General features: G+C 47.0%; 1 protein-coding gene across 3 annotated transcripts in view; it reads right to left on the bottom strand.

Moving 5' to 3' along the window:
* Nucleotides 1-25251, bottom strand: part of CASP8AP2 (caspase 8 associated protein 2) — a 133322-nt gene that overhangs the window by 12430 nt on the left and 95641 nt on the right. The window contains exons 6-8 of one of the 3 annotated variants that reach the window (XM_040428767.1): nucleotides 7780-7895; nucleotides 5783-6512; nucleotides 3652-5716 (exon numbers count right to left, since the gene is read on the bottom strand). In XM_040428767.1, the coding sequence (XP_040284701.1) occupies nucleotides 3652-5716; nucleotides 5783-6512; nucleotides 7780-7895 (2911 nt within the window). Of the gene's footprint in view, nucleotides 1-3651; nucleotides 6513-7779; nucleotides 7896-25251 lie in introns of all 3 variants that reach the window. The other 2 variants (XM_040428766.1, XM_040428768.1) reach the window with 2 other exon arrangements.

The following is a 25251-nucleotide window of genomic DNA, read 5'->3' as shown; positions in this document are numbered from 1 at the left end:
TTAACTGTTGGTAGCGTAATACTCCACCGGGGAAGGAAGAAAACTGGTAACCCGTGCAGACGTTCCACCTACTGCCTATAAGGCGATTGTCAGTGTCTAGCAAGACCAGCCTTGGAACGGGATGCAATGCGGCAAGGGGATAATGCGATAGGGCAGAAGATTCCAAAGGTAGTGGGAACACTCTGCCTATGGAAAGAGGGCAGCCCGACAAGATGTACAGTGTCCACTGGTAGTACAAGTACCACTGGTTGTGGAACTACCCCACCGATGGAAGGAGGGTAATGCTACAGGATCTACAGTATGCAATTGTGGTGCAACTAGTCTACCTATAGAAGGTGGAAATCCAACTGGACAGAAGATAACCAGGATTAGTGCAAATACTCCACATGCGAAAGGGGTAACGCGACAGAACATATGGTCTCCGGTGGAAGTGCAATTACTCTGCCTAAGGAAGGAGAAAAATGCTAGTCTGTATAGGACCCAGTGAAAGCGCAATTACTCCATGGAATGAGGATAATGTCACCGAATATACAGTACCCAGTGGAAGTGTAAATACACCCACTATGGAAGGAGGGCTATGCTACCAGGAATATATGATCCAGTGATAGTACCAATACCGTAAAGTAGGGGTGGGCGGTATAGGCGATATGCGATATAAATTTGGGCCACGATATGGATTTTCGCCATATCGCCTATATCGCCGGACCGCGATATGATCGTCGCTCTCTGCGCGCACCATTTTCTCCTGAGCCCGCCGGCCGGCACAGTGGAGGGAGAAGGAGATCAGAGGCTGGGGGGGGGGGGGGGGGAGCAGATCAGAGGCTGGGGGGGGGAGCAGATCAGAGGCTGGGGGGGAGCAGATCAGAGGCTGGCTGCCAAGGTCAGCTCCCTGCTGTTGTGTGCACAAAGCACAGGGCAGCAGGGAGAGTGTAAAGTCCTATTCACCATAATAGAGCTCTATCAGGGTGAATATGACAAGGGTTCTAGCCCTTAAGGAGGCTAATAGTTATTAAATAAAAAGTAAAAAAAAAAAAAAAGTTTAAACACCCCCCCAATATAGAAAACAATATAGAAAGCAATATATATCGCATATCGCACATGCTTAAAATTATATCGCAATATAAATTTTAGGCCATATCGCCCACCCCTACCGTAAAGTATCCAGTGGTATTGCTAGTACCCCGCCTATAAAAGGAAAGTAATGTGACAGTCTGTACAGTATCCAGTGGTGAAGTAAATACTCCGCCTATGGAAGGAGGGCCTTGCTACTGGATGTATAGGGTCCCATGGGAAGTGCAAACACCCTGGCTATGAAAAAGAGTAATGATACAGAATGAATAGGATCCAGTGGTAAGTGCAAACACTCCGCCTATAAAAAGGCGGGTAATGCGACCGACTGTACAGTATCCAGTCGAAGTGTAATTACTCCGCCTATGGAAGGGGGGAGGGGGGTAATGTTACAGGCTGTACAGTATCCGGTAGTAGGACGTAAGTAGCTAGCGGTAGTGCAAGCACTCTGCGTATCCATTGCGCCACTGGCTCCGCTGTAGAGAGGACACAGTGTAAGCCTGAACGTGGGGCACTACAATCACTAAGATAACAATACGGCCACACACTGCTATAGGGCGATGGAACTAGGGTTAACATAGGACCGGAGATCCAAGGGTTAATAATAATAATAATAATAATAAGTGTAGGAATTACATATAGCCCTAATCCGATCAATCCTTTTATGAGCGATAGGTAATTATTTTTCCTCAGCCACAGAAACACTGAGGCAAGGATTGGGTTAAAGTAGGTTGGGGGAGGAGTTCAATGGGCTGAAGATATGGGCGCAAAAGTTTCGTGCTCTGAGAAGCCAGTCCCCGCCCCCCAAACACTCTGGAAGAACGTGGCATAGTAGGCCACAGAGCCGGGGCCTCGAGTACAGGCAGGGTCAAACGGAAAAACTTCCAGCTGAGAGAGCAGCGCATGGAAGGAGGTGGAATGTAGGGGGATCTTGCCCCTCGAACAGAGGAGGCCGGGAACGGGCGTACCGATGCCCAGTGAGAATGCAGCAGCCACCCAAGGAGGCCAGCAAGCGTCGGTGCACCGTAGGGCCTGGAGGAAGGTGAGGGGGCTGGGGACCGGAGCGAGGGCCGGCGAGAGGCCAAGGTTTTGAAGAAAAAAACAAATTTTCCTGTGTTCACTTAGAGAACACAGGAGACCCAGCAGAATGTTAACCCCTAGAACCCAGTACAGGGAGGAGGGGAGGAAGGTAATACTTACCTAGATGGTTTCTGCCCACCCCGATTACAGCAGTGTCACCTTCCTCAGTGTGCTGCCCCTTGGGAGGGCGGCTACACTGGTAACAGGAGGGAAAACTTCTGGAAGTAGCAGCAAGGCGACTCTTCCAGAGGTGGGAAACAAGCAGCGGGCTTGAGGACCCACTGGTCTCTCCCCCTCAAGTGTGGGTAAAAACAGGTGGTTGGAGGCCGCCTGTAGTCCGTTGGAAAAAGAAAAAAATCTTTGGCAGACCTGCAGGAAAACAGGTCTACCTCTGATGGACACCAAGCAAAAACCAATTAACTCAGTGTCTGCAGGAGGTGTATAGCTGAGAGGAGGAGCTAACACTGATAGAGATTTATCAGGGTGAATAGGACAGGGGTTCTAGTCCCTAAGGGGCCTAAAAGTTAGTTAAAAAAAAAAACACCAAAATATTAAGTATAAATAAAAAAGAAATATTTACAAAAAAAAACAAAAAACTACACATTAACAATAAAAATATTCATTTTCAGCAGATTTGTGTAGGAATTTTTATTTTATTTTTATGAAATTTCACAGAATATTGGTATAAATTATCGGCTATCGGCCTGAAAGTTCACAAATTATCGGTATCGGCCCTAAAAAATCTATATCGGTCGATCCCTACTTTTAACACTTCCTGCTATTTTTCAAAAGTTTTGGGAAAGTGGCTGGGGTTAGCTGGATAGGCTTGACCTCCAGCTACCTAGCAAAAATCATAACTTACGCCAGAACTGGCATAAACTATAGCTCAAATAGACATCAGTTCACAGCTGGCATACATTTGACTTTCTGCCACACACACACACACACACAGACAGACTGACTAAAAATGAGCCAAAGTCATAATAAATCTGGTGAATTGTGCTCCAACTAAACTCTGGGAAAGTATATGCGACTACATAGTAGTGAGAATCCTTACAATCAGGGCTCATGCACACAAACGTATTTTCTTTCCTAGTCCGCTCTGGTTTTACGGACCGCATTCACTTCAATGGGCCCGCAAAAAAAAAAAGGAAGTTACTCCATGTGCATTGCATTTCCGTATTTCCTTTTCGCAAAAAAATTGTACATGTCCTATTATTGTCCGCATTACGAACAAGGATAGTACAATTCTATGAAGGGCCAGCTGTTCCGTTCCGCAAAATAAGGAATGCACATGGATGTCATCCGTATTTTTTGCGGATCCGTTTTTTGCGGACTGCAAAATACATACGGTCGTGTGCATGAGCCCTCAGTCGACACCGCCTTAGCAAACAAATCAAAGTATATAGTTTAGAGTCGTTTAAAAAAAAACTAAGAAAAAATTTAAAATCATCCAGGCATGCAAAACTACTTCCATAAAAAAAAAAAAAAATAAAAAAATACCTTTATATAAAACGCTCACTACAGAAGCCTTAGCTGTGCGCTCAAGTGTATGCTGAGCTTTAGGCCGGACTGGGCTTTTCAGCGGGCTGAGGACTTTTGGAATATGTCTTAGAGAGTTTAAGTCGATAGAGCCTTCATCATGGAAACATGGCTTATTCTCACTTCCTTTTGCGATTACATTTATAAAGTCATTACGTGGTGTTTCACATATACCTTTTGGGGTTTCAGTTAGACTTGATTTCAGTTTAATGGCTTGGTTGTCTGCATCTTCACTTTGCTTCAAGACACTGCCGTCATCTTCACTCTGTTCAGCAGGCACAGACACATTAGGAGTGTCAGAAGGACTACCACTGCATCTATCAATTTCTATAAATGAATCAAGATCAAAAATTTCTGAATCATCTACAAGACTGTGTGTGTCCTTCACTTCAGCGCTCACTGTATCTAGAACAGTAGACCCAGCCTGTTTATCGTCTAGTGTTAATTCTGCCAATAACTCGCTGTTCTCCTCAACAGTGGAACTTGGTTGCTGCTCATTTAAACACACTATATGGTCTACAACAGGTCCAAATTGAGACACTAGATTGGTGTCTTCTTTGGTTGTGTTATTATCCATTGAAACATGTTCACTGGGTTTCAAATCTGTCTTTTGAGGATGTAGAGAGTCAGTACTGTCTTCAATCACACATAGCTGGGAAGAGCCTTCAGCTACTTTCCCCTCCACCTCACATTCCATACTGGATGCACCGGAGACCACTTGCTGTGTGTCAGAGGTTTTTTTAGCAGGAGAAAGTGTTAAATTAAGGGTTTCCATAAATGACAGTTTCAAGTCTTTTTGAATGCTGTCCTCTTTAACTTTTTCTCTACTTTTGCCCTTGTCACTTATTTTAGAATGCAAGCCTTTATCTTTGCTTGGAGACAGATGCATGTCTTTTTCTTTCGTTCGGTGGCCTTTATCATTTCGGTCATTTCTACTTCTAGCTTGTTCATCTCTAGATCTTTTATTTTCATCTCCTCTTCTATCACGATCAGATCTTTCAGTTTTATTTTCACTACTGGGCATATTTCTTGTTGAATTTTCAGACTTGCTTGGTTTTGAGTCTTTTTTTTCATGTTTGGACTCGTTGTACTCTGAAGAACGCTTATCCTTTCTTGAAGCGTCACTGCTTCTTTTGCCATCGCTCAGCTCTGAAATCTTTTGGGCACTATTATCCTTTCTAGAAACGTCACTGCTTCTTTTGCCATCGCTCAGCTCTGAAATCTTTTGGGCACTATTATTCTTTCTAGAAACATCACTGCTTCTTTTGCCATCGCTCAGCTCTGAAATCTTTTGGGCACTATTATCCTTTCTAGAAACATCACTGCTTCTCTTGCCATCGCTCAGCTCTGAAATCTTTTGGGCACTATTATCCTTTCTAGAAACGTCACTGCTTCTTTTGCCATCGCTCAGCTCTGAAATCTTTTGGGCACTATTATCCTTTCTAGAAACGTCACTGCTTTTGCCATCGCTCAGCTCTGAAATCTTTTGGGCACTATTATCCTTTCTAGAAACGTCACTGCTTCTTTTGCCATCGCTCAGCTCTGAAATCTTTTGGGCACTATTATCCTTTCTAGAAACGTCACTGCTTCTTTTGCCATCGCTCAGCTCTGAAATCTTTTGAACACTATTATCCTTTCTAGAAACATCACTGCTTTTGCCATCGCTCAGCTCTGAAATCTTTTGGGCACTATTATTCTTTCTAGAAACGTCACTGCTTCTTTTGCCATCGCTCAGCTCTGAAATCTTTTGGGCACTATTATTCTTTCTAGAAACGTCACTGCTTCTTTTGCCATCGCTCAGCTCTGAAATCTTTTGGGCACTATTATCCTTTCTAGAAACATCACTGCTTCTTTTGCCATCGCTCAGCTCTGAAATCTTTTGGGCACTATTATCCTTTCTAGAAACGTCACTGCTTCTTTTGCCATCGCTCAGCTCTGAAATCTTTTGGGCACTATTATCCTTTCTAGAAACATCACTGCTTCTTTTGCCATCGCTCAGCTCTGAAATCTTTTGGGCACTATTATCCTTTCTAGAAACATCACTGCTTCTTTTGCCATCGCTCAGCTCTGAAATCTTTTGGGCACTATTGTCCTTTGAAAAAGGTGTTCTTTTTGACCGTCGAGGTTCCTCATTTTTGTCAGTTCTGTGCCTAGATTCTGTATTTTTTTCTTTTTCATGTGCTCTAGACTCCCTTCTGTGTGGTGATCTTTCATGCTTTTTTACTTGCTTTTCTTTAGAGTATTCCAGATCTTTCACCTGCGTCTTTTCTTTAGTGGAGCTTGAATGGTATTTGTGGTTTTCTGCCCCACAGCCAACCTCAGTCTTTGAATTTCTATTCTCCTGAGAGGATTCATTTTCCCCACATTTTGGTGATGACTTGTGGGTCTTTTCTTTCAGATCAGACCTTTCATTTACTGAATTGGAAAAGCTACATCTGGGTCTTTCCTTTGTCCGACTTCTCTCAGTGTCCATAGTCTGGCTATCCAAGTCCACTTCTTTGCTATTCTTATCATTTACTTCCAACCTTGGAGGTTCCAAGCCTCTTTCCTGTGAATGGTATACTGGGCTCTCCTTGGACTCTTTAGCAATTGGATTTTTTGGTGTACTTGTTTGGCTACTTTCCATACAAGTCGTCTTCTCAGAAAGATTTTTAGAATTGCAACTTGTGAGGTCTTTAGATTGCAAAGGGATGGCTTTTTTTGGCAAGGTTTCTGTGTATCTTATGTTGTTTGAGTGGTCAACATTATTAGATTTTGTTTTCACTGTACGCAAAGGTAGTGGATTGAGTTTGAAACTGTGGTTTCTGCCTGGACCACTCGGCCTATTAAAGAGAAGCATACTATTAAAAATGCCTTTATAAATTAAGACTACAATAAATAAAAGCTTATCTAAACCTTTACACTTTTTACAGTTTTTGTAACATTTTATTTATTTATTTTGTTTCTAAAGCAAAACAGCCACCTGAAGTTGGGGCCTTTCTGTAATGCTTTTTATTGCAGCACATACGGGATACGTACACTGTAGCCATATCTGCGGTGTACAGATATTGCTCCTGCAGCAAGCAAAGGACAGGTAGGAGCTCTCCTGCCTGTGCCCTCTGCACTGACAGGCCTGCATAGCACATTGGTGGACTATCACTCCACGCAGAGACTAGAGTTATAGACCCCTTTTTCTCAGGATCCTGGGGCCCCACAAGTAGCTCTACCTGCGATCTGAGATATATCACTTATGCCATGGTTAGATGATAATTTTCACAAGATAAACCCTTTAAAGAGGGCCACTCTAGGTATGACCAGAGTAGTTTTATTCTTTAATTAACAATTCTGGAACAACTGTGTTCCTCTGTTACTCCTATGGACAAGCGGGTTTTACAATCTAGGGTTAAATCCTTACACATTCTGCCAGTGTTTGCATTGTCAGATTGTGTAAGGATAAACCCCATTTATAAGAGGTGACATCCATAACTGTATTTTAACACTTTGTAAGGTAAAGCACTAGAGGGGATATCTGGAATGCTCAGATGGGTGAGGTAAAAAAAGAATCCAGAAAAGCTGGGTTCTTTCAGCAAAGTGAAGTTTGCTGAGGCAAGTTTCTTTATTGTGTTTTATGGAATAGTGAGTAGTTTGGTAGAGGGACCTGCCATTCCCTCCCACAGCAGTTACTGCGGGAATAAAGACAGGGCTGAGAGCCTCATTCAGGGTCAGAGCCTGGAAGCTGCATGACTTGTTGGATGTGCAAAGCCTGTGTTGGGGTACCTAAGTGAGGTAACCTGATGTATAGTTCTAGCACTCAGATGCGCAAGGAGATTAATTTAATATATGTCATATACATGTGGATGCTCAAACGTGACTAATAAATATCTTGTGTTTGTTTACACTTTAACCACTGAAATCTGATACTCTGTTATTGCTGACCCCACCACAGGATTCATAAATATCTACAAAGAATAACAGGTATAGAACAACACAAAGAAAACAAAAACACCACAATATTTTACCAAGTGGAGCGCAATGATTTGGGCAAATTATATTACTGTGCAGTATATAATGTAGTTTATTGTAATTTAAAACAAAATTTGAAAGTATTACCTCCGAGTCAGTCTGTTAATCTCTTCTTCTTTACGTGTAATTTCAACCCTTGCCGTTTTAATAAGAGCAGAAATATTCTTTTTTAAGCACTGATTTTCATTTTGCAAGCTTGAGTTCTACAAAAAAAAAAAAATAGCAATTAAATTATATAATAATAGGGGTGGCCCTGTATGTGAAAGATAGCATAAAATCGAATTTGATACAAGTTAGCGAGAACAATTTAGAGTCAGTTTGGGTTACCTTGCAACTTGATAATCATAAGGTAACTCGTGTAGGTGTTATATATAGACCACCTACCCAAGTCAAAGAATTAGATGATCTACTAGTTGAGGAAATAGCTAAAGTGACATTGAAGGGGGAAGTTATCATTATGGGAGACTTCAATCTTCCAGATGTAAACTGGAAAACCAAAATAGCTAGTTCTGCCAAGAGTACAGATATTCTAAATTACCTACTGGGATTATCTCTACAGCAAGTAGTGGAGGAGCCAACCCGGAAGGAGGCCATTTTAGATTTAGTATTCACAAATGGGAATTTGGTATCTGATATTACTGTAGGGGAAAGCTTGGGATCTAGTGATCACCAATCAGTGTGGTTTACTATAAGTACAGTGACTGAGTCACACCACACAAAAACAAAAGTTTTAGATTTTAGAAAAACTGACTTTTCTAAAATTAGATTAGTGGTATACGAGTCCCTATCAGACAGGAACAGTTTCATTGGAGTCCAGGAGAAATGGGACTACTTAAAAGTGGCACTATTGAAGGCAACAGAAGATTGCATTAGGCTTGTCAGTAAAAGCAAAAAAAGGAAGAGACCACTGTGGTACTCAGCAGAAGTGGCGAAAATCATTAAAAACAAAAAGATAGCATTTAGGAATTATAAAAAAAAACAAAAACGAGGATGACAGACAAATTTATAAAATTAGGCAGAGAGAGGCCAAACAAGTTATAAGAGCTTCTAAAGCACAGGCAGAAGAGAAATTAGCTCAGTCAGGGAAAAAAGGCGATAAGGCATTCTTCAGATACATCAATGAAAAAAGGAAACTAAAACAAGGAATTACCAAATTAAAAACTAAAGAAGGAAGGTATATAGAAGAAGATAAAGAACTAGCCGACTGCCTCAATGAATACTTCTGTTCAGTTTTTACAAAGGAAAATGAAGGAGAAGGACCTCAGTTGGGAAAGAAGACTAATGAATCTTTTGACGCATGTGTCTTTACAGAGGAAGAGGTTCTAAGTCAACTGTCTAAAATTAATACAAATAAGTCACAGGGGCCTGATGGGATACACCCAAAGCTATTAAAAGAGCTCAGCGGTGAACTAGCAAAACCATTAACAGATTTATTTAACCAATCACTGGCAACAGGAGTCATCCCAGAAGATTGGAAATGAGCAAATGTTGTGCCCATTCACAAGAAAGGTAGTAGGGAGGAATCGGGCAACTATAGGCCAGTAAGCCTGACATCAATAGTGGGGAAATTAATGGAAACCATACTTAAGGAGAGGATTGTGGACCATCTAAAATCCCATGGATTGAAAGATGAAAAACAGCATGGGTTTACTTCAGGGAGATCATGTCAAACTAATCTTATTGATTTTTTTGATTGGGTGACTAAAATAATAGATGGAGGATGTGCAGTAGACATCGCTTATCTAGACTTTAGTAAGGCTTTTGATACTGTCCCACATAGAAGGCTTATCAATAAAGTGCAGTCATTGGGCTTGGACTCCCATATTGTTGAATGGATTAGGCAGTGGCTAAGGGACAGGCAACAGAGGGTTGTAGTCAATGGAGTATATTCAGACCAAGGTCTTGTTACCAGTGGGGTACCTCAGGGATCTGTTCTGGGACCCATATTGTTTAATATCTATCAGCGAAATTGCAGAAGGCCTCAATGGTAAGGTGTGTCTTTTTGCTGATGACACAAAGATTTGTAACAGGGTTGATGTTCCTGGGGGAATACACCAAATGGAAAAGGACTTAGGAAAACTAGAGGAATGGTCAAAAATCTGGCAACTAAAATTTAATGTTGATAAGTGCAAGATAATGCACCTGGGACGTAAAAACCCAAGAGCAGAATATAAAATCAGTGATACAGTCCTAACCTCAGTATCTGAGGAAAGGGATTTAGGGATCATTATTTCAGAAGACTTAAAGGTAGGCAGACAATGTCACAGAGCAGCAGGAAATGCTAGCAGAATGCTTGGGTGTATAGCAAGAGGAATTACCAGTAGAAAGAGGGAGGTGCTCATGCCGCTCTACAGAGCACTAGTGAGACCTCATTTGGAGTATTGTGCTCAGTACTGGAGACCATATCTCCAGAAGGATATTGATACTTTGGAGAGAGTTCAGAGAAGAGCTACTAAACTGGTACATGGATTGCAGGATAAAACTTACCAGGAAAGATTAAAGGACCTTAACATGTATAGCTTGGAAGAAAGACGAGACAGAGGGGATATGATAGAAACTTTTAAATACATAAAGGGAATCAACAATGTAAAAGAGGAAAGAATATTTAAAAGAAGAAAAACTGCTACAAGAGGACATAGTTTTAAATTAGAGGGGCAAAGGTTTAAAAGTAATATCAGGAAGTATTACTTTATTGAGAGAGTAGTGGATGCATGGAATAGCCTTCCTGCAGAAGTGGCAGCTGCAAATACAGTGGAGGAGTTTAAGCATGCATGGGATAGGCATAAGGCCATCCTTCATATAAGATAAAGCCAGGGGATATCCAAAGTATTTAGTATATTGGGCAGACTAGATGGGCCAAATGGTTCTTATCTGCCGACACATTCTATGTTTCTATTATATACCGTAATTATGATTCAAGAGCACTATTAAAAGTTTGTATGAAGTGTCAATGATTCCATTTTGAGGACATGTAAGGGGTATGCCCCAGTGACAGATTCCCTTTAAAGGTGTTGTCTCTGGCGGACTTGAGCCATGTAGTACATGTTGACATTAAACATTTGAACAGGAGGCATACAATATGGATGTGTAACGTAATTCCTCTGCACATTTTGTGACTGGTTATTGGCAGTATAAGATGACTGGTGAGGATTTCAAGAGCTAGACTCACATTAAGACTCCATTCACACATCCAAAATTCCATTCCGCATTTTGTGGAACGGAACTGCGAACATATACATTTCTATGGGGCCACACGAAGTGCGGCCCCGATCCAGAATTGCGGACCCGCCCTTCCGGGTCCGCAATTCCGATCCCGAAAAAAAATATAGAACATGTCCTATTCTTGTCAGCAATTGCGGACAAGAATAGACCTTTTCTATTAAGTGCTGGCAATGTGCGGTCCGCAAAATGCGGAACGCACATTGCCGATGTGTCCGTGTTTTGCGGATGCACACACACGAATGTGTGAATGGACCCTAAATCTGCTAATTGTCGGGGGCAGATCTGAGAAGTTAATTGCCTTGTGGAATCATATCTATCCGTGGCTTCTTATTAGGGAAACATAGGTAATGGTTTCTTTTAAAAATTTAATTGAAAATTAAAGAGACTTCAAGGTATCTTGTGGTACTTTTATCTTGATAGACTACTCCCAGGATAAGCCATCAATATCTGATAGCAGCACTGCAGTAACTAGCTCAATACACTACACAAGGAGCTACTGTAGAACTGCTAATTGATAGGGGTGTCAAACACCCACCGATCAGATATCAATGGCATACCTGCAGGAATATAACCACTTCAGCCCCCCTAGCTTAAACACCCTTAATGACCAGACCACTTTTTACACTTCTGCACTACACTACTTTCACCGTTTATTGCTCGGTCATGCAACTTACCACCCAAATGAATTTTACCTCCTTTTCTTCTCACTAATAGAGCTTTCATTTGGTGGTATTTCATTGCTGCTGACATTTTTACTTTTTTTGTTATTAATCGAAATGTAACTTTTTTTTGCAAAAAAAAATGACATTTTTCACTTTCAGTTGTAAAATTTTGCAAAAAAAACGACAACCATATATAAATTTTTCTCTAAATTTATTGTTCTACATGTCTTTGATTAAAAAAAAAATGTTTGGGTAAAAAAAAATGGTTTGGGTAAAAGTTATAGCGTTTACAAATTATGGTACAAAAATTTGAATTTCCGCTTTTTGAAGCAGCTCTGACTTTCTGAGCACCTGTCATGTTTCCTGAGGTTCTACAATGCCCAGAAAGTAGAAAAATCCCACAAATGACCCCATTTCGGAAAGTAGACACCTTAAGGTATTCGCTGATGGGCATAGTGAGTTCATAGAACTTTTTATTTTTTGTCACAAGTTAGCGAAAAATGATGATTCTTTTTTTTTTTTTTCTTACAAAGTCTCATTCCACTAACTTGTGACAAAAAATAAAAAACTTCCATGAACTCACTATGCCCATCACGAAATACCTTGGAGTGTCTTCTTTCCAAAATGGGGTCACTTGTGGGGTAGTTATACTGCCCTGGCATTTTAGGGGCCCAAATGCGTGCGAAGTAGTTTGAAATCAAAATCTGTAAAAAATTGCCGGTGAAATCCGAAAGGTGCTCTTTGGAATGTGGGCCCCTTTGCCCACCTAGGCTGCAAAAAAGTGTCACACATCTGGTATTGCCGTACTCAGGAGAAGTTGGGCAATGTGTTTTGGGGTGTAATTTTACATATACCCATGCTGGGTGAGAGAAATATCTTGGCAAAAAGGAGACTTTTGTATAACTTACCAGTAAAGTCTCTTTCTCGCTCTTCCTTGGGGGACACAGGAAACCATGGGTATAGCTCTGCTCCCTAGGAGGCGTGACACTAAGTGAAAGCTGTAAGCCCCTCCTCCATCAGCTATACCCTCAGCCTGGAGAGAGAGACTGCCAGTTGCGTGTCCAAGTAGTGAAAGATAACCACCAACCGGAAAAAAAGAACTGTCAAGCCCCAACGGGGGCAACCAAGCCGGAACCACAACTGTAAACCCAAATGAAGGGCGGGTGCTGTGTCCCCCAAGGAAGAGCGAGAAAGAGACTTTACTGGTAAGTTATACAAAAGTCTCCTTTTCTCGCCCATTTTCCTTGGGGGACACAGGAAACCATGGGACGTTCCAGAGCAGTCCCAGAAGGGAGGGACCAGAACAACCAGACCAACACCCAGAGGCATCAATCAACTGCCGCCTGCAACACCAGACGGCCTAAAGCAGCGTCAGCCGACGCATGAGTATGCACCCTGTAGAATTTGGTGAAGGTGTGCAAGGAGGACCAAGTGGCCGCCTTGCAAATCTGCTCCGTAGAAGCCCGATTCCTCTGAGCCCAGGAAGCCCCGACCGCTCTAGTGGAGTGAGCGGTAACACCAAGGGGCGGAACCTTGCCCTTGGCGAGATAAGCCTCAGTAACAGCCATCTTGACAAAACGGGCGATAGCAACTTTGGACGCCGCCATCCCTCTGCGCGACCCCTCCGGAACCACAAAGAGCGAGTCAGTACGCCTGAAAGAGCTGGTTACCTCCAGATAAACCTTCAGCGCCCTGACAACGTCCAGGCGATGAAGCTTCCTCTCCCGGGGGTGGGAAAGGGAAGGACACAAGGAGGGGAGAACGATGTCCTCGTTCAGATGAAAGATGGAGACCACCTTAGGAAGGAAGGAAGGGACCGGACGAAGAACCACCTTGTCCTGGTGGAACACTAGGAAAGGTTCCAGACAGGAGAGTGCAGCCAATTCGGACACCCTCCGAAGAGAGGTGACGGCTACAAGGAAAATAACCTTGCAGGACAGGAGCCGCAAGGAAACAGTCCGCAGAGACTCGAAAGGAGAAGCCTGGAGCGCTGAGAGAACCAGGTTCAGGTCCCAGGGCGGTACCGGAGGGCGGTACGGAGGAACCGCGTGAGCCACGCCCTGAAGGAAAGTCTTGACAGGACCAAGGGGAGCCAGTGGGCGCTGAAACAAAATGGACAGCACAGACACCTGACCCTTCAAAGAACTAAGACCCAGACCTTGGGCAAGGCCACTCTGAAGGAAAGACAAAACGGTGGGGAGAGAAAAGCGGAGCGGAGGAATCCCCAGATGGGCACAGAACCCCAAATAGGTCCTCCAGGTCCTATAATAGATCCTAGAAGAGGACGGCTTACGAGCGCGGATCATGGTGCGGACGACGTCCGCAGAAAAACCCCTACGCGTCAGGACGGTGGTCTCAACAGCCACGCCGTCAAACGTAGGGACCTTAAACGCGGGTGGAAGATCGGTCCCTGAGAGAGAAGATCTTCCCTGGCGGGCAGCGGCCAGGGCGTGTCCGCCAGGAGCCGCATGAGGTCGGCGTACCAAGACCGGCGGGGCCAGTCCGGAGCGACCAGAATCACAGAGACGCCTTCCGCCGCGATCTTCCAAAGAACCTTGGGCAGGAGTGGGATGGGGGGGAATATGTATGGACGCGCGAAGCCTCGCCAAGGAAGAACGAGGGCGTCGGCTCCGCAAGCTCCCGGATCCCTGGCCCTGGACAGATAGGCGGGGACCTTGTGATTGAACTTGGAGGCCATGAGGTCCACGTCCGGCATGCCCCAAAGAAGGCAAATGGCCTCGAACACCTCCGGGTGAAGAGACCACTCGCCGGGATCGACGGTGGTGCGACTGAGGAAGTCCGCCGCCCAATTGTCCACCCCTGGAATAAAAATTGCAGATAGAGCCGGGACGTGGGCTTCCGCCCAAAGGAGAATGCTGGTGACCTCCCGCATCGCTGCTGCGAGTGCCCCCCTGGTGGTTTATGTACGCCACGGCCGTGGCGTTGTCCGATTGCACACGAACTGGATGACCCCGCAGCAGATGAGTCCAGTGTCGCAGAGACAGAAGGGCCGCTCTCAGCTCCAGGACATTGATCGAGAGTTTGGACTCCGATGGAGACCAAATGCCCTGGACGGATCGGGGAGGAAACACGCCTCCCCAGCCTAAGAGACTGGCATCGGTTGTAACCACCAGCCAGTTGAGCGGCAGAAAGGACTTGCCCAGAAGAGGGGCCTGTAACCACCAGCGGAGGGATGACCGCACCGGAGGCGATAGACGGAAGGGATGGTCCAGAGACTCCGGCGATTTGTCCCAGGAGGAGAGGATCGCCCGTTGGAGAGGGCGGGAGTGAAACTGCGCAAATGGGATCGCCTCGAAGCAGGCAACCATCTGCCCCAAGACCCGCATGCAGAAGCGGAAGGACGGTCGACGGTGGAGAAGGAGACCCCGAATCGCCCGACGGAGGGTCAGACGTTTTTCCGAGGGAAGACGTACCTCCGCCGCTCCCGTGTCTAAAAGCATTCCCAGGAAGACCAGTTGTCTGGAGGGGGTAAGGGAGGACTTGGGGAAGTTGATGACCCAACCGAACCTCGCCAGGGTCTCTAGAGTGAGATCCACGCTGGCAGCCGCTTGAGAAAGGGACGGAGCCTTGATGAGGATATCGTCCAAGTACGGCAGCAGAAAAACACCCCTGGAGCGGAGTAAGGCCAAAACCGGGGCCAGGACCTTGGTGAACACCCGGGGGGCTGTCGCCACCCCAAAGGGAAGGGCGACAAATTGGAAGTGAAGGTCCCCCACGGCGAATCGGAGGAAGCGATGGTGACACCGGGCTACCGGAACATGGAGGTAGGCATCCTGTATATCGATGGAAGACATGAAATCTCCCCGCTCCAGGGAAGCCACCGCGGAACGGAGGGACTCCATCCGAAACAGTCGAAGGAGGAGAAAACGGTTGAGCCTTTTGAGGTCCAAAATGGGCCGCACCGAACCTCCCTTCTTGGGAACTACAAAGAGGTTCGAATAGAACCCTTGGAACCTTTCCTCTAGAGGAACGGGGGTAATCACCCCCCTGTCCAGTAAGGCTTGAACAGCCGCGGAGAACGCGGCCGCGCTTTTCGGGTCCCGCGGAGGGCGGGAGCGAAAGAACCGATCTGAAAGGAAAGGACGCGAATTCGATTTTGTATCCGGAAGACACAATTTCGAGAGCCCAGGCGTCGGAGACGTGAGCCATCCAGACGTCCCTGAAAAGGAGGAGCCGGCCCCCCACCCGGGTGGGTGGGGGCGCACCTTCAGGCAGAGGACTGCTTTGCTACGGGTGTGCGGGCAGCCTGCGGCCTGCGCCAGGAGGGCTGTGCCCGAAAAAACGGCTTCCTACGCTTATCCTGGGGAGGGGCCGAAGCGGCAGCTGCGGGGCGAGTCCCAGAGGTCCTGCGGGAGGACCGAAAACGAGACGCACCAGGGCGTCCGCGGGGGGCGCCCCTGGCTTGGGGTTGAGGAAGATGGGTGCTTTTACCACCCGTGGCTTACGAAATAAGCTCGTCTAGGCGGGCCCCGAAAAGGCGGGAACCCGCAAAAGGTAGCCCCGCCAAGGAACGTTTGGAGGCAGCGTCCGCTTTCCAAACCTTCAGCCAGAGTTCCCTCCTGACGGAAACGGCCAGGGCGGAGGAGCGTGCTATAAGGGCTCCCGCATCAAGGGAGGCCTCACAAACAAAATTTCCAGCCCGAACAATAAGCTGGGCCAAGGAACGTAGGTCCTGGATGGGGACGTCCGAGTCCAACTCCTGCTGCATACCCCAAGCAGAGATTGCTTTACCCGCCCAGGCAGAGGCAAAAAACGGTCTGAGGGCAGAACCGGAGGCAGCAAAAATGCCCTTGGAAAGGGTCTCCATACGACGGTCCTCCGCTGACTGAAGAGAGGACCCGTCGGGAACAGGAATGGCCGTGGTCTTTGACACACGGGCCACAGGGGGGTCCACCTTGGGTGGGAACGACCAGGTGGCCACGACATCGGCTGGAAAAGGATAGCAAATATCCAGCTTCTTGGGATTGACAAAACGGGCGTCCGGGCGAGCCCAAGCCTTAGATACCACGGAAGAGAAATCAGAGTGGATTGGAAAGACTTTGGAGGCCTGCTAGCTGATAAAGGAGACGCTAGCTGCGTCAGAGCTAGGGGGGTCATCCTGCACTTTAAAGGTGTCACGAATATCAGAGATGAGTTGACCCATCGCTGAGGCTAGCTTGGACGGCAGGGCAGAGTCCATTTCCAAATCCGAAGCCGCCAATTCACCTTCAGAGGGCGAATCCTTTGGAGAGGAGAGGACCGTCTGAGTGCGCACGCGTGGCGGAGAGAGAGAGGCATCCGAGGAGGAGGCGCGCTCTACTCTAAAACGCTTCTGAGAGTGCCTAGCTCGGGAAGGGTCACTAAGAGAGGGTGAACCCGCCGCAGCGGCAGAAGCGGTGGACCCGGAGGGTGCGACAGTAAGAGTGGCATCCTGCGGGGTAGGCGGCCTGTCTATTAGGCGGCCCACGACATGGGTGAGGCTTTCCACGGCCTGGGACAGGGATCTAGCCCAGTCAGGCGGGTCAGAGGAAGCAGGGAGCGACACAGCAGGTGACTGAGGCTGCGGTGGAGCCCGGCATGCAGGACAGTGTGGATCAGACTGCCCCCGGGGAAAGGGTTCCCTACAAGCGGTACAGGCATGGTACCAAGGCTTGGCGGCTGCAGAAGGATCTGACATGGTGAAAAAAAAATGTTGCACCTAAAGGGATTACACCCAGGCAGCAGCACTGGTGGCACGGAGGGGGTTAACACTCCTACCAGACCCGCGGACAGCGCAAGCGGCAGTAGTAAGGGCAGCAGACTGAAGGAGGCTGTGGAGGAGTGGCAGCCGGCACGGAGGGTGACTCCTGAGGAAAGATGAAAAGCTTCAGGATCGGACGGCAGCAGAGGATTCCACGCAGCACTAGAGATGTGCTGCCCAACGAAGCAGGAAGCAGCGGAGCGCATGTGAGGAAGCTCCGCCCCCCGCCGCGCTGAAGGAGAAGGCAGAGCCGCGCGCGGCAAAATGATTTAACCACCAAAAAAGATGAAGTGCCGGCCAAGCTAAAATGGCGCCGTTCGCGCCAAGTACGCGGCCCCCGCCGTGCCTGGATGAGGCAGACGGCCTCCTGCCCACAGCCGTCCCCCTGATGCCCTGCCGCTGGAGAAGACCGAAGTCCCCCCAAAGGATGCCCGGTAAGTTGCCGGCCCTGTTATGCCCATAAGAGCCCCCAAGAGAAAATGTGTCCCTGAAAAGGGGCACCGAACCTCCCAGCTGGGATGGTAGGGAATGCGGGGAGGCGGTCTAACTGAAGTTCCCCCTCACCATTAAGGTGCCCCCAATGAAAATGTGTCCCTGAAAGGGGCACCAAAAACCTCCCTGGGGGGGAGGATGATGGTGGAAAAACGCTCGAGCCTTCAAGCGTAGTCGTAGCAGCGGTGGGAGGGAGGGAGGGAAAGGGGGAGGCTGGAGCAGCCACTCTCACCATCCGCTGTCTTCACCCTCAATCCATCCAGCAGGGTCGCCCCTTCAGCTACTGGCACCGCAGTGGAAGGAAGCCGGGGGAGGGACTTGGCGTGCGGGCGACCCTTGAGCTGGCGGGACGCAGGGGAGCGAGGCTGCCCTGGTCCACCTTGTCTTCTGTGGGGGAGGCGGCAGTGCGGATTTACCGGCACTGGCGCAACTCAACCCCGGGAGAAACAGAGGGGTCTAGTGCGCCTCTGTTGCCCCTGCAAGTAGAGAAAAAAACCGATTAAAAACAACAAATAACGCAAAAAATAAAAAATTATAGGAAAGCGACCCTGCAAGCAGGGAGTGTCTTGCCTCCTTGGACACTAAGCAAAAAACTGGCAGTCTCTCTCTCCAGGCTGAGGGTATAGCTGATGGAGGAGGGGCTTACAGCTTTCACTTAGTGTCACGCCTCCTAGGGAGCAGAGCTATACCCATGGTTTCCTGTGTCCCCCAAGGAAAATGGGCGAGAAAGACAACTTTTCCCTTTTTTTTTTATACAGAGTTGGCATTTGACCAAGATAATTTATCTCACCCAGCATGGGTATATGTAAAATGACACCCCAAAACACATTGGGCAATGTGTTTTGGGGTGTCATTTTACATATACCCATGCTGGGTGAGATAAATATCTTGGTCAAATGCCAACTATGTATAAAAAAAAATGGGAAAAGTTGTCTTTTGCCAAGATATTTCTCTCACCCAGCATGGGTATATGTAAAATTACACCCCAAAACACATTGCCCAACTTCTCCTGAGTACGGCAATACCAGATGTGTGACACTTTTTTGCAGCCTAGGTGGGCAAAGGGGCCCACATTCCAAAGAGCACCTTTAGGATTTCACAGGTCATTTTTTACACATTTTGATTTCAAACTACTTACCACACATTTGGGCCCCTAGAATGCCAGGGCAGTATAACTACCCCACAAGTGACCCCATTTTAGAAAGAAGACACCCCAAGGTATTTCGTGAGGGGCATGGCGAGTTCCTAGAATTTATTATTTTTTGTCACAAGTTAGCGGAAAAAGATTTTTTTTTTTTTCTTACAAAGTCTCATATTCCACTAACTTGTGACAAAAAAATAAAAACTTCCATGAACTCACTATGCCCATCGCGAAATACCTTGGGGTGTCTTCTTTCCAAAATGGGGTCACTTGTGGGGTAGTTATACTGCCCTGGCATTCTAGGGGCCCTAATGTGTGGTAAGTAGTTTGAAATCAAAATGTGTAAAAAATGACCTGTGAAATCCTAAAGGTGCTCTTTGGAATGTGGGCCCCTTTGCCCACCTAGGCTGCAAAAAAGTGTCACACATCTGGTATTGCCGTACTCAGGAGAAGTTGGGCAATGTGTTTTGGGGTGTCATTTTACATATACCCATGCTGGGTGAGATAAATATCTCGGCAAAAGACACCTTTTTCAATTTCTTTATACAAAGTTGGCATTTGACCGAGATATCTCTCTCACCCAGCATTGGTATATGTAAAATGACACCCCAAAACACATTCTCCAACTTCTCCTGAGTACGGCGATACCACATGTGTGACACTTTTTTGCAGCCTAGATGCGCAAAGGGGCCCACATTCCTTTTAGGAGGGCATTTTTAGACATTTGGATCCCAGTCTTCTTCTCACGCTTTAGGGCCCCTAAAATGTCAGGGCAGTATAAATACCCCATGTGACCCCATTTTGGAAAGAAGACACCCCAAGGTATTCAATGAGGGGCTTGGCGAGTTCATAGAATTTTTTATTTTTTTGCCACAAGTTAGCGGAAATTGATATATATATTTTTTTCTCACAAAGTCTCCCTTTCCGCTCCTTTGGGACAAAAATTTCAATCTTTCATGGACTCAATATGCCCCTCAGCGAATACCTTGGGGTGTCTACTTTCCGAAATGGGGTCACATGTGGGGTATTTATACTGCCCTGGCATTTTAGGGGCCCTAAAGCGTGAGAAGAAGTCTGGAATATAAATGTCTAAAAATTTTTACGCATTTGGATTCCGTGAGGGGTATGGTGAGTTCATGTGAGATTTTATTTTTTGACACAAGTTAGTGGAATATGAGACTTTGTAAGAAAAAAAAAAAGAAAAAAATTTCCGCTAACTTGGGCCAAAAAAATGTCTGAATGGAGCCTTACAGGGGGGTGATCAGGGAGTCTATATGGGGTGATCACCCCCGTCATTGATCACCCCCCTGTAAGGACCCATTCAGACGTCCGTATGTGTTTTGCGGATCCGATCCATGTATCAGTGGATCCGTAAAAAACATACGGACGTCTGAATGAAGCCTTACAAGGGGGTGATCAATGACAGGGGGGTGATCAGGGAGTCTATATGGGGTGATCAGGGGTTAATAAGGGGTTAATAAGTGACAGGGGGGGGGGGTGTAGTGTAGTGGTGTTTGGTGCTACTTATTACTGAGCTGCCTGTGTCCTCTGGTGGTCGATCCAAGCAAAGGGGACCACCAGAGGACCAGATAGCAGGTATATTAGACGCTGTTATCAAAACAGCGTCTAATATACCTGTTAGGGGTTAAAAAAATCGCATCTCCAGCCTGCCAGCGAACGATCGCCGCTGGCAGGCTGGAGATCCACTCGCTTACCTTCCGATCTTGTGAACGCACGTGCCTGTGTGCGCGCGTTCACAGGAAATCTCGCCTCTCGCGAGAGGACGCGTATATGCGTGCAACCAGAATAGCAGGGCCGCCGCCAGGACGCAATCCTGCGTACGGCGGTCCTGAGGCGGATAAATGTAAAGGGGGACTATTAATTACCAATATTTATGCAAATAATAATTAATATTCATAAATAGGAGTAGTAGTCTAGTGATGACACTTTCACTTTGCCTTACGCTAATCACTAAACTAGCTGCAAGCGCCTAACTGAGCTAGCTACCGCTGATAACCACACGTTACACAGTAGGTATAATACAAATACTACAAGATATTCATTATCAACCTACAGTACTCAATACACACAATACAGTACCATAAATACAGCACTAAATATACAGTACTAAACTACACAACCCAAATTCCACCCCACACACCATCTATAATACACACACACACACACACACACTAGCAACCCACCCAACCTGGACTGGAACTATCCCTACAGGGCAATGAGAAATTAAATGCCACAGTAGCAGTGGACAGCAGTGGGATTATAGGGGTTAATGGTAGGACAGCAGGGATAGGGGTATATCAGGGATAGGGGTATATCAGGGATAGGGGGTATATAATAGGGGTAGGGTGGGGCTACAGGTAGTTGGTGGGATGCGGCAAATGGGGGTTAATTAGGGCATGTTGGTGGGTTAGGGTTGAGAGATAAGGGTTGGTATAGGGTTAAATCGTTGGTGGTATAGGGAGGGTTAATAGGGGTATATATGTAGGGGTCCGTAGGGGCTATAGGTATAGGGTAGGTATTCTTTGGTGGGATAGGGTAGTTAGGGGTTAATGATACTTATGCTTGTCTTCCAGGGGGGTTGCTCGTCTCTAGGGGGGGTCCTTCTGGTCCGGGCTGCAGGCTCAACCAACCTGAGTGCAGGGCTGCCGGATATTTATATCCCGCAGCCCGCGCCCCGGGCAAAGACACGTGGGGCGGCGCGGTGACGTCCCTGCACGCGGACAGCAGGGCCGCGCCACTTGCTGACAGGCGGGAGAAGCCTTTGATCTCCCGCCTGTAACACTTGGCATTCCGGACAGCGCGATATTTTACTCGCGCTGCCGGAATGCACATAATAGAAGGAGGGGAAGTTTCTCCCCTTTCTCCCCTCTTCCTATTATGCATAATTATCTCCAGCAGAGCTGGAGATAATTAATACAAAGGACTCAGATTCTATTGAACCTGAGTTCTTTGAAGCATACAGGATGACCAGACTCTTGTCCGGTCATTCTGATGCAATTAACTAGATGGCATCAGTGTGAATGCTTGGGGCACATTCACACTGATACCTCTGGTTTTAGGTGACATATTACCCATCAATGGGGCCTATGTATGAGGGGATAATGATTATAAGGGGACATATACTATAAGGGGGTACATATTTATAAAAGGGACATATAGGGGCACATATTCCCCACAGCGGCCAACAATGATCCCCCGTGGAATACAAAGGATAGATGTGCGCAGATGTTGGGCACATCATCCTATAATGCAGGCATCCTCAAACTGCGGCCCTCCAGCTGTTGTAAAACTACAACTCCCACAATGCCCTGCTGTAGGCTGATACCTGTAGGCTGTTCGGGCATCCTGGGAGTTGTAGTTTTGCAACAGCTGGAGGGCCGCAGTTTGAGGATGCCTGCTATAATGTGTATGCATATATATTATACATGCACGCACGTATATAATTGGATTTTTTGTACTCACCGTAAAATCATTTTCTCGTAGTAGGCATTGGGGGACACAGCACCATGGGTATATGTCCAACTACCACTAGGAGGCACTAGACACAAAAAGTGTTGGCTCCTCCCAGGTGGGCTATACCCTCTCCAGAGGCACAAGGCTATTCAGTTTGTACCAAAAGCAGTAGGAGAGAGAAAAAAAGCAAGGAACCAACAACTCCTGTACCGGGAAAGATCAAGAGACCAGCCTGGAGAATCGGAAGTAAAAACATAGGGTGGGATCTGTGTCCCTCAATGCCTACTACGAGAAAAGGATTTTACGGTGAGTACAAAAAAATCAAATTTTCTCGTGCATGGCATTGGGGGACACAGCACCGTGGGACGTCCAAAAGCAGTCCCCGAGGGTGGGAATAGAACAGCCATGCCACCGGTTAGGTATACAGGTGCAGGAGAACCATGTGACCCAACAGGAAAAAACACAGAATGGGCAAGAGGTTCCATAACAAGGAAGAATCAGTGAAGACTGTCAGCACCCCAGGAAAAATGCCTGGAAAAAAATCCCAAATGCAAGAAGGCGGCAAAAGGGAACACCGAGCTGGAGAAAGGGCTGGAGAAAAAATTAGGACAGCACCGCGTGTTGGAACTACCTGACGCTCTAAATTGTCTCAGACCCAAAGAGCGGGGAAAAAAGTGGCCAACCCCTGACAGGCCAGGGGAGAAAGGAAACAAGGAAGTACTGGAAGCCAAACGAGTGAAGGAAGCTATAGCAAGGCTCACATGTGAAGGGAGCAGGTCTCCCCTCACCGCAAGGCCAGGTGATGAAGTTAAGCGTCCTATTTAAAAGGCGAAAAACCCAAGGCTGCTAGAGGAAATCGCCAACCCTTGGAGAAGGAGGGGGTTGAAGGTAAAGGCCAGGAAAAGAGAGTAAGACCTGCGTCCCAAAAACAGGAGACGAGGCTCGAGCCTCTGAAAACAAGATATCACTGTGAAGCGTAAGACCAGAGGAAACTCTAGGCATGTGAAGCATCAGGGAAAAAAGGAACCAGATACAGGCCCAGGAAATCTCAGCAGGACACACTGGACTGAAAGACATGGAAGTAGAAGGAGAGTACTCCAAACAGCCTAAGGAGGAAAGGTTCTACAACAGGAGGAGGTCCCTCCCGAAGGAGACCATACGGCGGAATTGCAAACCGTAGCGCTAAACCACTCAATACCAGGTACTTGACGTGGGAGGATGGGAAAAGAGACACGAATCCCAAGAGGACCACAAGGCTATTGGAACCCATAAAGGGAACAATCAACCCAGGCCCCGACCCCCCAAAAAAACGATTGTCATGCAGAACCTGAGTGGTCAAATGAACGGGGACAGGGACTCCAGAAAGGAGTACCCGGAATGGGCTCACAAGGAACCAGGAGCTGAACCACCAGAAGACAACGCAAGCCAGAATATCCAGGAAAGGAGAAATGAAACTACCATAGGGGAAGGGACATTGGCCATGGACAACTAGCCATTACTAGAATAGTGACTAGCAAACTGTATACATTGTCCCAGAGAGGGCAAGTACAGCAGCTCGGGATGTACCACGAAATAGACATCCATATGCATAAGGAATGCAGAAGTCGCCATGAAAAAACCGGGTGAGACTACACAGAAATGTAGAAACCAGCTGCGACTGGCATACTGAAAACTCCCAGGGGGGAGAAAGTACCTGACAGATGCAGACGACGGCAAGGTCCAAGGGGACTGCACCTCTGTCATGTAGTACAACTAAGCAGAAAATATAAGGGAATACCGAGAACACCTGGACCCAGAAGGAACTATGGGACCCTGTCCGATTCCAGAGCAATCAGCTGAAAAATTACCTACCAGACAGGTGTGTGGAACTCAGTGGTCCTGTCCGTGACCCGTCAGGGAGGACGTCCAGCAACGATAAATGCCGATGACCCCAGAAGGATTCCATGTGGCGGAGGACATCCAGCGATGACCGAAAACTGCTGCATCGGCCGATGCTCACCAGCTACGTGCCCCAACAAGGTAGAAGATCCAGTGGAGATCCCTGTACTCCACCAGGAATGGGCCACTCTGTAATAGGAAACAACGCGAGTACTCCTCTATAACATGGGGTAACGCGGAGCGCAGCATACCGTAGTACCTTATAGAGATGGCAAGAGCAACCCTAGCCCAAAGGCCAACAACCATCTGGCCATGGTGTAGGGAGCGTGGTTGTATGTGGACCACCCGCCAGAACAGATCAGCCATATACTGGGAGATACAAGAAGTAGCACTAGACCGACAAGGTGGGGGTTGGGCTGGCCCACCCCTGCCAGATATGGTAACCATGCACATGCAGAACCAGTATGGCCTGTTGTAGACAGTGCCCTGAGAAGTACAAGGAGACCATTGAGCACGACAGTAACGGAGTGGAGATGTATGGAAGAACCAAAAGGGTGGAACCAACATCCGCAGCACAGATTAGAACCCGGGGGCAGAAAGCACCCAGTAATACAGAAACTGTATGGGCCACAGATTGCACCATAGGGCCCAGCATTTTGAGTAATACAAACACACGCCTAAAATATAGGGAAAGTGGCTGCATGTCTAAGGAGAGTGGAAACATAGCCACAGCATCAGGGAATGGAACAGCATTTGGAGGGTACAGGTACTCAACCTCTAAAGTAGAAATACGGCTGTGTAGTGCAGAGATACGACCAGACAGGTGTAATGGGTACAGCATCTGGAGATGGTAGAGGTACTACAGTTAAGATCGGAGCAATGTGGCCACATGGTGCACCCTAGAACCAGAGAGGTGAAACAGCTACCGCGTTAGCAATGGTACCTATATT

This window comes from Bufo bufo, chromosome 4, assembly GCF_905171765.1.
Source record: "Bufo bufo chromosome 4, aBufBuf1.1, whole genome shotgun sequence".
In the NCBI taxonomy this organism is placed as follows: Eukaryota; Metazoa; Chordata; class Amphibia; order Anura; family Bufonidae; genus Bufo; species Bufo bufo.
This window is presented reverse-complemented; position numbering and strand designations above follow the sequence as displayed.